The sequence below is a fragment of the Lycium ferocissimum genome, chromosome 9 (assembly GCF_029784015.1).
Source record: "Lycium ferocissimum isolate CSIRO_LF1 chromosome 9, AGI_CSIRO_Lferr_CH_V1, whole genome shotgun sequence".
Taxonomy (NCBI): domain Eukaryota; kingdom Viridiplantae; phylum Streptophyta; class Magnoliopsida; order Solanales; family Solanaceae; genus Lycium; species Lycium ferocissimum.
The window spans coordinates 23,098,138-23,114,387 of NC_081350.1; the positions used below are offsets into that span (position 1 = coordinate 23,098,138).

General features: G+C 33.7%; 1 protein-coding gene and 2 pseudogenes across 1 annotated transcript; all 3 read left to right on the plus strand.

Moving 5' to 3' along the window:
- Positions 1-2,927: 2,927 nt before the first annotated feature.
- On the plus strand, positions 2,928-5,689 carry LOC132029928 (small ribosomal subunit protein eS6-like). Its single transcript, XM_059419338.1, has 6 exons — positions 2,928-3,087; positions 3,175-3,239; positions 4,554-4,611; positions 4,699-4,807; positions 4,905-5,177; positions 5,283-5,689. Exons 1-6 carry the CDS (start codon positions 3,082-3,084, stop codon positions 5,519-5,521), a joined length of 750 nt encoding a protein of 249 aa, XP_059275321.1. The 5' UTR covers positions 2,928-3,081; the 3' UTR covers positions 5,522-5,689.
- An 857-nt stretch (positions 5,690-6,546) lies between these two features.
- Positions 6,547-7,627, plus strand: LOC132069316 (cysteine-rich repeat secretory protein 38-like; annotated as a pseudogene).
- Positions 7,628-14,244: 6,617 nt separating this feature from the next.
- LOC132031674 (premnaspirodiene oxygenase-like) lies at positions 14,245-16,216 on the plus strand (annotated as a pseudogene).
- Positions 16,217-16,250: the final 34 nt, after the last annotated feature.

Genomic DNA, 16,250 nt, shown 5'->3' on the forward strand with positions numbered 1-16,250 from the left:
AAAGGTGCATATGAATTGTATGTTTTGATTTCCTTTCCAAATTATTTTTGCAAGATTTTCATTTCATTGTTCTTAATTATTTCTATTTCTATTCTTTAATCTCCCTCTTAATCGTTCCTTTCCCTAACTAAATAATTAGGTCCAAATTTAGAAATTAAAAGCCATTACTCCTTTTTTTTTTCCTCCTTTTTTTGGTTTTTAATTTTAATTTCCTACCATCCGATCGAAGTTGCATGGAGAAAGTACTCCTCATCACCAAAGGCAACTTCGTTTTCAATATTTCCCAAACTTGGGACCTTTGACTAATTAAGAAGAAGAAATACTTATCAATCTACCACAATATATGGTGATCTTTTTCTCCCTTGTTTTCTTGCTGCTAGTCCAAAAATCTAAAACTTAGCTCCTCTTTTCATGCCTACAAACCTCAAGTTTTTCTCCTAATTCTCTTTTAAATTATAAAAAGGAGAATTGTTTCTTTCTACCTCAATATTTCCATCACCGATCCTATAAATTGAGAAAAGTGACTAAAAGAAAAGGAAAAGAGATCCAAATAGCAAGCCTAATAAGGAGAAAGAGTCTGTAAAAAGAAAAAGAACATTAAATAGAGGGGGTTTCTTCTTCTTTTTCTTTTGAATTTTTTTTTACATGATATAATATTTAGGATTGTATAGAGCGTCATTAAATTTACAAACTAATTTTTTCCTAATATTCGAATATCCATTAAACTTTGAACCATACAAAAAATTCTATGCAATAAAATTTGTTATTTACACCATAGTTTTTCTATGTTATTATTAGAGTACCAAAAAATTCTAGGCAATAAAATTTGTTATTTACCATGGAGAAAATTTAAAAAGTTAGCAGTAGTACCTCTTATCGAAATTCATATCGTGTACTTTGTTCGATAGCCCTAGCATGCGCGTCAAAATGCATCCAATCTTCTTGCATGGAGGAGAACTTTCTTGATTCTAGTAAACTAATAATCATTCATGCGATAAAATGACTCAAACAAAAGCTACTCTCATTTTTTCATTTACAACAACACATTATTTTACTATTACAACATTGTTGTGCAAAAAAGGCTGTAACTATAAAGGGCATAATAACAGACACAAACATGTTTTTCAGCTTAAGTACTCTATTTACAACTGGAAAAAAAGGTAAGAATCTGGCAATAGAAAAGAAGAAGAGAACTAAGGGGGATAGAAATTTAAAAGTTGAAAGAAAAAAGGAAAAAAAAAAAAAAAAAAAAGGAACACGACTGTGCAGTCCATAGCCGTTGAGGTTGAGAGAGAGAGAGAGAGAGAGAGAGGCATATATGATATATTGATGCCAAAGCATACGTTACCCGAACATACACAATGAAAAGTCATGACTCTTAATGTGGAAAGAAGAGGAATAAATGAGGCGTAATTAAGAGGATTAATAATGGAATGATTTTTGGGATTATTAATAAAACATAAGTGAGGAAAAATTATGAAAAATGTCAAAAGTTTGAGAAAAAAGACAAATGTTCTTGGCTTTAGAGGCATGCCACGTGATGGGTCTAGTGCCCTGCTTTATATTATTATATAGATGTTAGTAAAAAAAAATTAAGTTAGTAAATATAAACCAAAAAAACTTACAAACCAATTCAAACTAACAAAAATCAACAATAACTAATTTGATAAATTGTGTGATGTTTGGTTTAAATAGTTAAAAACTAATTAAATTGATTTTAAACAAAAACTGATTAATTCGAACCGTGAACACCCTTAAGTTTGGGATGTGAAGTCAAGCTTCAAATAAAAACGTCTAAAGTTGAGGGCTGGCAGGCCAAACTTTAGGCAAAAATTTATGAAGTATGGGACTGCCAACCCAAACTTCAGACAAAAAATTGTAACTTGATATACAAATTTTTGCAACTTCACTTATGTAAGTCTGAAGTTCAGTCCAAAATGACTAAACTTACACAAATTTAATAATGTCAGCTATGTCTTAAACATTTTTTTGTGCGGATTGTCCTTCATTTGGGGTGGTCTTTAATTTTTATCCTTCAAATTGATGGTCTTTAATTTATGACATTCGCCTAATATCCCGAGGATCTGGGTTCGAACTCCCGCTCAGTAAAAAAAAGAAGGAATTTTCGCAAGGCAGATGTTTGGATTCGCAAGGCAGAGTTTTGCTTCAAAACTCTGCCTTAAGGCAAAATTTTGCAAAATTCTTCGCATGCAAAACTCTAGCTTAAGGCAGAATTTCGAAGGCAAAACTCTGTCGTAAGGCAAAATTTTACCTTCAGGCCAAAATTCTGCCTTGTGAATTCAAACTCTACCTTGCGATTTTTTTTAAAATTTTTTTTGACTGAGTGGGGGTTCGAACCGAAACCAAGAGATTTTTAGCGAAGGACAAAAATTAAAGACTACTAATTTGAGGGACAAAAATTAAAGACCACCCCCAGCGAAGAACAATCTTGCAAATTACACTATCTTAAATAGGAATATCAAAATCGGCTATTTGTGGGCACTCCCCCCACCAAAGACCCCAGCAGCAACAGGGGCAATTTGCAGTATTGTCCTTCACTGGGCGTGGTCTTTAATTTTTGTCCCTCAAAATGGTGGTCTTTAACTTTTGCCCTTTAAGGCAGAATTTGAGCCTTAAAGACAGAATTTATACATGGACAGAATTTGCAAATTTCTGCCATAAAGCAGAATTCTGTTCATGCAAATTCTGCCTTAAGGCTCAGGTTTACAAAGGCAGAATTTGCATGAGAATAATTATGCCTTAAGGTCTTGCGAAATTCTGCCTTGCTATTTTTTTTTTTTATTGAGCTGGGGTTCAAACCCACAACCTCGGAATATAGGCGAAGGCCCAAAATTAAAGACCACCCCAAATGAAGGCTAATCCGCGCAAACAAAAGCAGCAGCAGAAAGGCGTAGAAATAGGCCAAAAGCAAAGCCCACAGTAGAAACAAATGTTTAAAGCCCAAAAAGTTGCAGCGTCAGTGGTAGAGAGTATATGAGACGAAGTTTGTTCAGTGTGTAAACCCTAGAAGAAAGGCACTGCACTGCACTTGTTCGTTTTCATCTTCGCCGCCTTCCGAAGATGAAGGTAACCAACCACAAACAAACAACCTTTTCTCTTTCTACATTACATATCTATGTATGACTTTCAATTTGATTTTTATGTGTATTGCAGTTCAACATTGCAAATCCAACCACTGGTTGCCAAAAGAAGCTCGAGATTGACGATGACCAGAAACTGTTAGTAATTGTTTTTCTACCTCCTCATTCTCCTTTGTTTAATTCTAGTTATACTAATTATTACTACTATAGTTGTTCCCTTTTACCTTCCAGATTCGTGAAAAATGTTAAGAGCTTTTCAGTTCACTTGGTTTTATAAATTTTACATTTGTTTTGTTAAGATAGTAATTGTACTATGCTCGTTAAGTTATGCATGATCCATCTACGTGTTATTTATTGCTAAAGTTTATTTTTTTTTACTGATTTTGGTTTGTTATTTTGTTATTCTTTTGATTGCTTTCATTAGGAGTTGCATGAATTTAATAGCTTAAAATACTTTACAAGGAATAATTATCGATAAATTAGTAATATAAAGTTGTCTTAGATTATTTTTGTAGTAATTATTGATAAATCTTCATCATTAATATTTTGTAGTGTTATTGATAAATCTAATAATTATAATAGGTATTTTAGTAAACTTATTATTAGTTATTGTATAATACGACACAGTACAATACAACCAAGCAATAAAAAATGTAATGTTATTAAACTACATCAAACGATACAATATATTCAAACGTTGTATCTACAAAACAATACATTAGGATAAATTTTTGGCATAGTGAGTTACAACCATCCAAACAAGCCATTAATGACTGAAATCTGGCCTAATATTTTTGGGTCCATGGTAGTATGTTTTTTTGAAGAATGATAAGCTATTGTCCCATGTGTTAGTAATTGCTCGGAGTCCTTGATTTGCCTTTACAAGATGTTCGTACTTTTAGAATGTTTGCTTATGTTGTTGAAGCTGGACACAAACAATTATGGAATCTATTTGTATGTGCTCATGGGCTTTATCATAAGGTAGCATCACTCAACTATAATTCTATAAATACAACCGGTGAAGTTTTATTTTAATTTGGAAAATTATCAAGGAACATATTGCTGATTAGAATTCAGAAATCTTTAGTATAAGAAGATTAGTCACTTGACTTAATTATATTTCATGTTTGCATGAAAATAAGGAATTTTGATTGGTTGAACTTGATTGACATAATGATCTTTTACTTCATTTGGTACACTTGTAATATTTCCATTCTTTTGTCTATTATTTTTTATCTGTAGTTTATGTCCTTGCATTTCATATTGAACTTTGTATTTTCGGTCATTGACAACACTGATTATTTGCAACTGTTATACTGTGGTATGTAGCTGTTGTGATGGATTTCTGTTGCAGTTTGTATGTTTTAATTTTCAGTATGCTCAATGTGTGGCATTTGCATATCACTTTGGCAATTTTCTTTGTATTATCTAACCTGATATCTGGAAATGCAGTCGAGCCTTTTTTGACAAAAGGATCTCCCAAGAGGTCAGCGGAGATGCCCTTGGTGATGTAAGGCACTCGTGCATATGTTCTATGCCTTCTCCATTGGTAATTTCAATTAACTAATTAAGAAAATGTTGTCCTTTACAATGGCAGGAGTTCAAGGGTTATGTGTTCAAGATTATGGGAGGATGTGACAAGCAAGGGTTTCCAATGAAGCAGGGAGTTTTAACTCCAGGCCGTGTTCGCCTTTTGCTTTACCGAGGTACGTGTAACTTGGGCTTGATATTCTCTTAAAGGTTGTACCTATTTGCTGGAAGTAACCATTTGCATGAACTAACTAATTCGCGTGTATTAAACAGGTACTCCTTGTTTCCGGGGATACGGAAGGAGAAATGGTGAGCGCAGAAGGAAGTCTGTCCGTGGATGCATTGTTAGCCCAGATCTCTCTGTTCTGAATCTGGTTATCGTGAAAAAGGGTGAGAATGATCTGCCTGGACTGACAGACACTGAGAAACCAAGGATGAGAGGACCCAAGAGAGCTTCAAAGATCAGAAAGCTCTTTAACCTTTCCAAGGAAGATGATGTTAGGAAGTACGTCAACACCTACCGAAGAAATTTCACTACCAAAACTGGTGAGTTGTCTCATTTATAGCTACTCCCCAGCTTCTAGTCTGTTTTGTATTCAAATATAGCAGTTTGGACAAATCTGAAATTTGTTATGATGCGTTGTACAACAGGGAAAAATGCGAGCAAGGCTCCTAAGATTCAGAGACTGGTGACACCCTTGACTCTGCAAAGAAAGAGGGCGAGAATTGCTGACAAGAAGAAGAGAATTGCCAAGGCCAAGTCAGAGGCAGCTGATTATCAGAAGCTTCTTGCTTCAAGGTTGAAGGAACAAAGAGAAAGGCGTAGCGAGAGTTTGGCTAAGAAGAGGTCTAGACTCTCTGCAGCTTCTAAGCCATCCATTGCCGCTTAGTTCACTGGAATGTATTTCCTGCTATTTTGGGTCTGATTTTAGTTATTGCTGGATGTATTACGTTGTTTTGGTAATTTTGAGCATTCCTTGATAATTTGAGTCTATTTGGTAGTACTTCAAGATTGAAGATTTTTGTTACTTGACAATCTTTTATTTTATGTTTTTCTTGATCTGGCTACTTTGAAAAATTCAGCATGTTTACAGTCTATTGGATGTGCACCAGATGATAAAATAGAGGTACTTACATGTCAATGCTTTCACACTTTTAATTCCTGTGAGTTAACAATTCAGAATCACCTTGCCTTCATGATATGTTTGTGACTGATCTAAATTTTTAAGAGCTGGAAAACTTTTCGGAGAAATATAGGAGTATTTTTTTGTTATGATTTTGTGTAAGACGTTTTTCTTAGAAAAGAAGAAAAATAAACAGAAATGTGTTTACGCAACGCCTATATGCCTTTTGTAAAAGCTTCCCTAGTTTTTAATTTGATGAACTAAATAGTATTTTCCTTGTATACCATAAGAATTAGTGCGTCCGCTGACCTTAAGACGGTAGTTAAGGAAACTCGGCTATCAAATAATTTGATCCCCCAATTAATTTCTTGTAATTGAAAAGCTTTTCGTACTCTTTAAGCTAATAGACCAGTAGTAGTAAGGTCACAATTGAAAGAGTCCAGAAATTTTGTTACCGCACTTAATGCGTTTATTTTCACTGTAAAATATGGAAAACTTCCTTACGAATTAGAACTTAGAAGAGCATTTCAAAGACGAAAATGTCACAAGTCTTAATGCGTTTATTTTCACTGTAAAATATGGAAAACTTCCTTACGAATTAGAAGAGCATTTCAAAGACGAAAATGTCACAAGTAGCAACTAATGCAGAAGAAAGAAGAAGTCATCACTATTGAACTTACCATGGTCCAATTTCTTAGTTGGAGTATACAAAATATTGTATACTCTTTTGGAAGTACTACTATATAAAATGGTGCATCTCATTTAGTTTTACGTATCAAGTTGGCCTCAAAATGGCTTCCCCAAAATTTACAATCTCTTGTTTCTTTTTTCTCTCATCCATTGTTATTCTTGTACAAACATCTATTTCCATGGATCCACTCTTTCATTTTTGCTCAAAATCTGGAAACGTCACAGCCAAAAGTTAATATGCCAAAAACTTGAAAAACCTCTTAGGTGATCTTTATTTAAAAACCCCCTTAACAGGTTTTTCCACTAGTTCAATTGGGCAAATCTCATATCAAACATATGGACTCTCTCTATGTCGTGGTGACATTTCAAGCAAAACATGCAAGTCATGCATAGCAAATGCAAGTGAACAGCTTGGAAAATATTGTCCTTATGACAAAGAAGCCATCATATGGTATGATAGTTGTCTCTTGAAATATTCCGACAAACATTTTCTAGGAAAAATCGATAATACGTACAAGTTTTCCATGCCAAATAATGTGAGCAAAATGCCAGAATTATTTAATGCAAAGGCCAAGGTGTTGTTGGGTAGTTTGGTTGAAAAAACATATTATGGGAATTTGTATGCAACTGGAGAGATGAAGATTGGAGAAAATAAGAAATTGTATGGATTGGTTCAGTGCACAAGGGATATTTCTGGACAGGATTGTAAGAAGTGTCTTGAGGGTATTATTAGTACTGAATTTTCTAGTTGTTATGATGGGAAAGAAGGTGGAAGAGTTTTTAGTGGGAGCTGTAATTTTAGATATGAAATTTACCCTTTTATTAGTTATCCTAGAAGATATAAAATTCTTATGTAGAGCTTGAACTAAAAATCCAATACTAATATATTGGTTAGAGTATATAGCTTGCACTTCAACTGTGGCAGCCTTAGAACTCATTCTATTTCTTTCCCAAACAACAGGAATTCAGACACAGAAAATGAAAAGGAGCAAAAATCATCTTGGAAGAGCATTTAGAGACTTGTAAAATTTAGTAATTCCAAAGAGTAAAAAAATCATATATATTTATATACAGTGTAATTTTCGGGCAAAGAAAACTCAATTAAAAACCTTTATTGGTGACTACCCACTCCAACGCAACAAAGTTGCTAAATGAAACTATAATGTTATTTGGGAACCATGCTGATTAGGGGTGTACATGGACCGAGTTGGTTCGGATTTTTTAAAGACCAAACCAAACCAATTGCATCTGGTTTTTAAAATTATAAACCAAACCAAACCAATAAAAGTCGGGTTTTTCAACCTCAGGTTTTCTCTGTTTTTTCGGGTTGGTCGGGTTTTTCGGGTTTTTTTCCGATAAAGTCTTCGTACAAAACATATAACTTGTACTTCAAATATTTCTTTAGTCCTAGTAACATACCACTATCTAATTAAGATATTTATTAAGAAAATAACAGAAAACGTGAGATGAGAAATGAAATTGTACTAAAATATTCAACGAAAAAAATTTAGTGAAATTGCATAAAATAAAATGATCACAATCTAAAAGTACTAAGTCATGCTACAATAAATACGGCTAATTTATAAGACATGTAGAAAATGATCATAATCTAAAAGTACTAATTCATGCTAAAATAAGTACGGTAATATGTATTAATTACATGACTAGATATTAAAGAAAAAAATAAAATTAAGTTATATATTTTCACTTTCTAAACTAATATAAAACTAAGTAATAGATATCAACATTATTGTCATTCCAGTGTTAGATATCAATTACTTTTGTTAGCATTAGTATTGATTTGATTTTTGTTGAGTTTTATTTGAGTTACTAATATCATTGGGCTATAAAATTTGTTGGACCATTCAAAATTCTAATTCCAAGCTTGAAATAATATGTTAAAAGATAAAAAAACTATGAAAAAGTTAAAGAAACATTTATAAATTACATTATAAATAAATATTTTAATGTATAAAATATGTTTGAAATTTTATAAATATGATGTCGGGTTGGTTTGATTCGGTTTGACCTTTTTTAGCTAAAACCAAACCAAACCAATAGTGTTCGGGTTTTTCTTTTTAAAACCAAACCAAGTCAAACCAAACCACTAGTCCGGGTTTTTCTCGGTTTGGTTTGGATTATCGGTTTGGTGCGATTTGTCGGTTTGCTTTATACACCCCTAATGCTGATTATATAGTAGAAGTGTAGGAATAGGAAACTTCTCATCTGTTAGTGCTTGGATTTCATCATATTAAACTTGCAATAATTGTGTAAATATAATGGAATTATTTGGCCGATATACCTTTTTTTTTTGCTTTTGGGAGATATTTGGTTCATTAAATTAAAAATAAAAGATGCGAGATTTAATATCAAATTAGTAGATAAATTCGGATAGATATTAATTTTAACGGAAAAGGGCCAAAATTACCCCTGAACTTTGGGAAATAGTTCATCCATACCCTTCGTTATACCATAGGGCCAATTATACCCTTACCGTTATATTATGGTCCAAATATACCCTTAACCCAAACGGTCTGCCACGTGGCATCATCCCAGACGTCCAACCCATTTTCCCCTCAAATAATTTTTTACCCACCAAATTTAAACCAACCCGACCCGGATATAATATTTTCTCCCAAAATTATACGGACCCCACCCGTATACCCCTAAAAACCATTTCCCCCCTAACCCCCCCCCCCCCCCCACTCTCCCTCTCTCCCCCCATACTAAATCGCCGACTTTTCCATTAGAAACCCTAGGTTTTTCATGTCGCGAATTCAGTCGATTTAAACGCTCAAAAAGGTACTGTTTTCATCATCAAATACTGTACATATATGCGTTTATCTGCTACTGCTGTTATTGTTTCCTTTTCTGTTTTAAATATTTTCCATTTCTGGGTTTGTTTGTTGATTAATATATTCCGCTTTCAATTTTTTCGTTAGATTCCTTTTTGTCTTAGTTGTTTTTTTTGTCTTTGATGTGTTTCCATGTGCTTCCCTTTTGTGGGGTTGGTGGTTATACTGAAAGTGCAATAGAATCTTATAAACATAGTTCTTCTCTATTTTGCAACCCAATGCCTCGGGTTAGAGTCCCTATGTTTGTTTTAGCTTTACTTTTTCTGGAGAGGTGGCCGTATATTCTGGAAGTTGTTACAAACTTAAAGTTTGCTCTTAATGCCTCGGTTAGAGTCCCTATGTTTTTTTCAACTTTACTTTTTCTGCGCTCAACTTTAAGAGCAAACTTTAATTATCAAATAATATATGAACACGCAAGTGACCTTCAAATTTCTATTTCAATATTAGAATTGTATTACTATTTGAGGTCTATAACCGCATCCAATTTGTCCAGTGGACTGCTGATTTGCTTACATCTGTTCAGTTAGAGATCTAACGGTCAACAATTGTTTTAATCAAATTTAGTAATTTAACTTTTGTCTTCAGGGCTTCTTACTTCCGCACATGCGTCGCAGGATGTCGAGTCATATAGTATATGTTAGCGTAAACTATTACTATTAATATTACTAAAGCAAAGTCTTAAATACTATGTATCTCATTTAATACTTCCTTATAGACGATATTCTTGACAACAACATTTTTTAAATTTATGTTAGTTAGTATGTTGAAATAGTTCTAACTCTAATTTGTAAAAAGGCGAAGTATTACCGATTATACAAAAGGCGAAGTATTACCAATTATGTGACTAAAAAATTTCAAGTAACCTGTTACAAAATAAAATTACTTCTGATACAGTAGTAAACCGCCAGGAAAATAATAACAATGTACAACTTCCCCTTGATGTTATTGCGAATCATGTTTTGTTAAGTAAATTACATGAGTTCCAGTAAATTCATTTAGAGCGGCAAAAGCAATGTGTGAGGATGATCATAATTACCTTATAGAACAAGGCACAAGAAATTCTATCAAAGCAATTGTTCAAAATGAGGACAATGCTTATTGCAGGACCTTTAAAGGACGATATTGCAAGAATTTTAGTTACATGTTTTGGGAAAAAATGTAGCCAAATAGTTTGAATTTTCAATTCTTTATTTATTCTAATTCAATTCTTAACTATAAATCATCAACAGGTGCAACTTACGGAAAGAAACTGTGCTTGCATAAACACGTCTTTTCTTTGTCGAAATTGATCATGTACACATTTAGATCTTGAAGCTAATAGCATCAGAATACCAAAGCCAACAGAGAAAACGACGCTTGAAAGATTCAAACTCAATTAAGTTGTAATCATCTTCAAATTATAACGATTTCGCAACGTGTAATGCAATTCAACAACAAATTATAGAAGTAGAAGTAAAAACCAAGTAAGGTATATACCTATATTACAAAACCAGTTGAGAAACCAAAAAAGGAAGAGCATGAGAAGTTCCCACGTATATTAAGGGTTTTGCTATGTAAATAGTAATATGCTTACAAGTCAATTTCTCCCGAAATAGATACCGCAAAGTATTTAGTCAGAAAACAAATGGACGAAATAGTATCAGCGCAAAAAAATCTAACCACGAATGAAAAGTTACGGAAAGGAAATGACTAAGAAAAGGGATATTAGTTTGGTGAAACAATAGTTAGATCGAGGGCAGAACTGAAGTGTTAATAAAGAAATGGCCAAACCCATCGGCAGACATCTCGTAAGTCCAATTCTTTCACTGAAAGCCTAAAGTGGATCTTGTTTACTTTAAATGACACTCTTCCAATTGAATACTGTTCCATTAGACAATTTTTACACTAGATTTTTTAAATTCCAAACGCGGTGTGTATCGGTTAAATCTCCCCATGTGGATTAAGTGACCAATTCATTGTACCCTCATTTAAATTTTTCCAACTCATTTTAATTGGCCACAACCCCCCCCCCCCCCTTCCTGCGTCTTCTTCAGCAGATTCCCTCACCCCCCCCCCCCCCCTCTCCTTGCGTCTTCTTCACCAACCCCCCCCCCCCCCCCTCCTGCGTCTTTTTCACCAGATCCCCCCCTCCCCCCGCCCTCCTACATCTTCTTCACCAGATCCGCACCCCTCCCCCTCCCCCCCGCGTCTTCTTCACCAGATCCCCACCATTGCAATTTTTTTTCCACTTCTTCTTGTTTATCTCTCCTTCTCAACACTTCCTCCATCCCCCATCCACTGCCACATTGCCACCACAACATCACCACCAATATCCAACCTTCTACTCCTATCATTTTTTAACGTGGCAAGTTAAATCAATAAACAAATTATGCATCAGCCAAAAAAAATAAAAATAAAGAGTAAAGAAAGGATATGGGTTTTTCAAAACTTAAACTCCATCTCAACTTCCTCTTTTCAAGAACTCAAATTTAAGTTCAGCAACTATGGCTGAACAGAAGAGCATAGTAGTAATTCAAAAAGCCATAACAAGGTTGAGTTAAAGAGTATTTTTGCAATATTTGACAAGAACAATGATGGGTACATAACAATCAATCAAGAAAATGTATGGCTTTTGATGATATTTTTATAATTGCTCCTTATTTCTTAACAATTTAATAAGGTTCACCAACTTTTAATTCCATATTTTTAAGAAATTTGGAGAAGGAGAAGTTTGGGGAAGAGGGCTGCCATTTTTTCAGAAATTTGGAGAAGGAGAAGTTTGGGGAAGAGGGTGTGTGGGACCCCCATTACTAAATAAAGAAAAGAACCAAAAAGAAAATAGTTAAAAATTAAGAAAAATATGTTCCCAACTTCAAAATAGCATTTTCACGCGCCTATTTAACGTGGAACTCACCCAAATCGCTTAAGTAATAGGTGAAAAGTGCCTAAATGGAACATGGGTTGTCGCTTTTGAAGTGTCTAAATGGAGCAAATCAAACACTTTAGGTCTTCAGTGAAAGAAGTAGCCGATGAGTTTGGCCTAAAGAAATTGTAGTGTGAGAGAAAGTGTCATGCGGTGTATATATTAGTTTAGTTATTGTAAAACTAAAGGAAGGACAAGATACCTGTTGAAATAGTTCCTTTTTTTGTGCGATTACCGATGCAGTTGGTTCGTTTCAATCTATCAAATTAAAACAGTGGCAACTAAACGGTGGCAACTATTCAACAAAGGAAAATAGTCGTATGTATCTATTCGTAGGTTTTAAAATTAAGATATTTAAATAAATAATAAGAGGAGTATTTAAGTAATTTAACTTTTTAAGTTTTGAAGTTCATGCTTTTAATATAATATAGATAGATTGTTCTCATAAAGTTTCTACTTATAATTTTTGTTGCAAAAAATTTAAATGGTATTCGATACATAATAAAAGAATCCACTCCTATTAACTTACAACTAAGACGATACTCCTTATTTCTCAATTTACGTGATCTGACTTTCTTTTTGGTTCATCCAAGAATCGATATCTTTCTATATTTTAGAGATAATTTAACTTTATATTTTCTATTTTACTCTTGATAAGATTCTTTCATACAAATACTTATGTCTTGTTTTAAATCATATATTTCAAAAGTCTCTCTTTTTTAAATTTATTTTCCGTTAAAATATATCACATAAATTAGGGTGGAGTAATTCTCCGAAACATAACGTATTTGAAAGAAATAAAAAAGAGGAACAGAAAAAAGTGGTGTTTTCAATGTTTGAGACTTGAGATGGTTGAAACTTGATACATAAATTTTCTTGAAAACAAGGAATATAAAAATGACAACTCAATCTCAATTTGGATTCTAATATTCTATAGCTCACCAGTTCAGTCAGACACCTCTGTTTCAGTTAATGCTTTTATAAATTTATATATTAGGATGAAAAAGTGATGTGACGATTTTCTATAATTAAGTTCTTTTAAAAGTCTATTGTGATCCGTTCAGCTGTCAAATTTTCACTTAATCAACGGTCAATGGATTTGGGAATTTCCACAATGTAAAGCTAAAATTGGTATCAAATGAAGTGTCTGTGTTTACTTTCTATTCGTATGAACATGCTGCTTTATTTCTTGAAATTATTACAACACACAAAAAATATTACTACGATATTGTATTTCACAAATTTCTGTATAAAATTCATCGACATTATTTTCAATAGACTTTCGTTGTGTTTCACCTAATAATTAAATTCAAGAATTTGGATTTTTTTTTAACCTTTATACAGTTAAGTTAAATGAGTTTTGGACCTTAACTCAATCCTAAAAGGAATCGCACAAAGTTGATAGTTCTCCAAGTAAAATTAAGTTATGACAACTTATTATTAAATAACCAAAAAAATAAATAGCTGAGAACGTGAAAATATTTTCTCAAATAGTTGTCTTGAAGGAATTACTTTCACAATGATATACGAGGTACATTTTTACCCACAGAACAAACCACGGTCAAAAATTTTCACTCAAACTTACACTTGTTTTTGCACTAAAGCTATTAAACTACTTTCGTAACGAAAAAATCATTCAACTTTATCACGAATGTCACCAAAATTATTTTTTTATAGCAAACAGAATCACCCAATTTTGCTTAAGTTTCACATAAAACCTTTACAAAAAATAAAAGAGACCTTTTATATGGCACTAGGGTAAAGTTGAATGACTTTTTTGTTAAAAAAAAATTGTTTAGCGATTTCCTGTGATTTTCACCAAAGTTGAGTGATTCTTCATGTTAAAAAAAACAAACTTATAAAAGGCAAGTGATCAGTCCGTGAAATTATATTGTTAATAGAACCGTAAACTGAAAGACATGTAGTGAAAATAAGCACGCCAACTACTGTTTGATGTATCACTACATAAATTATCATTTTTGACAAGAATAATTTTGGGAATTTTGACAAGACTGAAACACTAGAAGGTTTCAAAGTAAAATATGTATAGCCCAAGTAACAGGGTTTACCAGAGGCGTTCTAAAGTCCTAATCAATCACATGTTGACTCATCAAATTCTTTGTATATATAGAACTTGTTACTCAAATCACTTTAAGCAACATATCCATCAAAACATTTGGAGATTCAATTCTCTCCTCAACTTAATTCCACTGTTTCTCTTCCTTTCATTTCTCTTTATCCTAGTGAAGAAATGGAACACCAAAATTACAAAGTTACCTCCAGGTCCATGGAGACTTCCCCTTATTGGAAGCCTCCATCACTTAAAAAGAAAACTCCCACATCATAATCTTCGAGATTTAGCTCGAAAACATGGACCTCTCATGTACTTACAACTCGGAGAAATTCCTGTAGTTGTAATATCTTCGCCTCGTATAGCAAAAGCTGTACTAAAAACTCATGACCTCGCTTTTGCAACTAGGCCACGGTTCATGTCCTCTGACATTGTGTTTTACAAAAGTAGGGACATATCTTTCGCCCCATATGGCGATTACTGGAGGCAAATGTGTAGAGTGTTGACACAAGAACTCCTGAGTAACAAGATGCTCAAGTCATATAGCTCCATCCGAAAAGATGAGCTCTCGAAGATCCTCTCATCGATTCGTTTGGCAACAGGTTCTGCAGTTAACATAACAGAAAAGCTTCACTGGTTTACGAGCTGCATGACCTGTAGATTGGCCTTTGGAAAAATATGCAACGATCGAGATGAATTGATTATGTTAATAAGAGAGATATTAGCATTATCGGGAGGATTTGATGTGGGTGATTTGTTCCCTTCCTGGAAACTACTTCACAATATGAGTAACATGAAAGCTAGATTGACAAATGTACACCATAAGTATGATCTAATTATGGAGAACATTATCAATGAGCACAGACAGAATCATGCAGCAGGGGTAAAGGGTAATAACGAGTTTGGTGGCGAAGATATGATTGATGTTTTACTGAGGGCTAAGGAAAATAATGAGCCTCAATTTCCCATTGAAAATGACAACATGAAAGCAGTAATTCTTGTAAGTTTTGATCCTATATAGTAGTCATATATTGCTCCTTTCCCTTTTTTAATGAATCTAAGTTATATACACTGACAGTGTAAAGAACTTTTACACTATCAATGTGCGATTTAACTCGTTATTGCAAATTTACTTTCCTTTTATTGCAAGGCACTAATAAATACTTATGTATTTATTGTTGCAGGACTTGTTTATCGCCGGAACAGAAACTTCATATACTGCAATCATATGGGCATTATCAGAGTTGATGAAGCACCCAACTGTTATGGCCAAGGCACAAGCTGAAGTTAGACAAGTCTTCAAAGAAAATGAAAATTTTGACGAAAATGATCTCGACAAGTTGCCATACTTAAAATCAGTGATTAAAGAAACACTGAGGATGCACCCTCCAGTTCCTTTGTTAGGACCTAGGGAGTGCAGGGAGCAAACTGAGATCGATGGATATACTGTACCTGTTAAAGCTAGAGTAATGGTCAATGCATGGGCTATTGGAAGAGATCCTGAAAGTTGGGAAGATCCTGAAAGTTTCAAACCGGAGCGATTTGAAAATATTTCAGTTGATCTTACAGGTAATCACTATCAGTTCATTCCTTTCGGTTCAGGAAGAAGAATGTGTCCAGGAATGTCGTTTGGTTTAGTTAACACTGGACATCCTTTAGCCCAATTTCTCTACCGATTCGATTGGAAACTCCCTGATAAGGTTACTGCAAATGAGTTTCGTACTACCGAAACGAGTAGAGTTTTTGCAGCAAGCAAAGATGATCTCTACTTGATTCCCACAAATCACAGGGAGCAAGAATAAGCTTTAATGGATTTCTTGGAAGAATAAAAGAAGACTCTCCAGCATGGTCTACATTATTTCTAAATTCCTTAGTATGTATGAAACCTTTACTTGGTTGCAAGGTTTTAGTTTAAGAAATAAGACAACTCAATATTATATTTACTGTTGTGTACCATGTTTAATGAAGTTCCTTTGT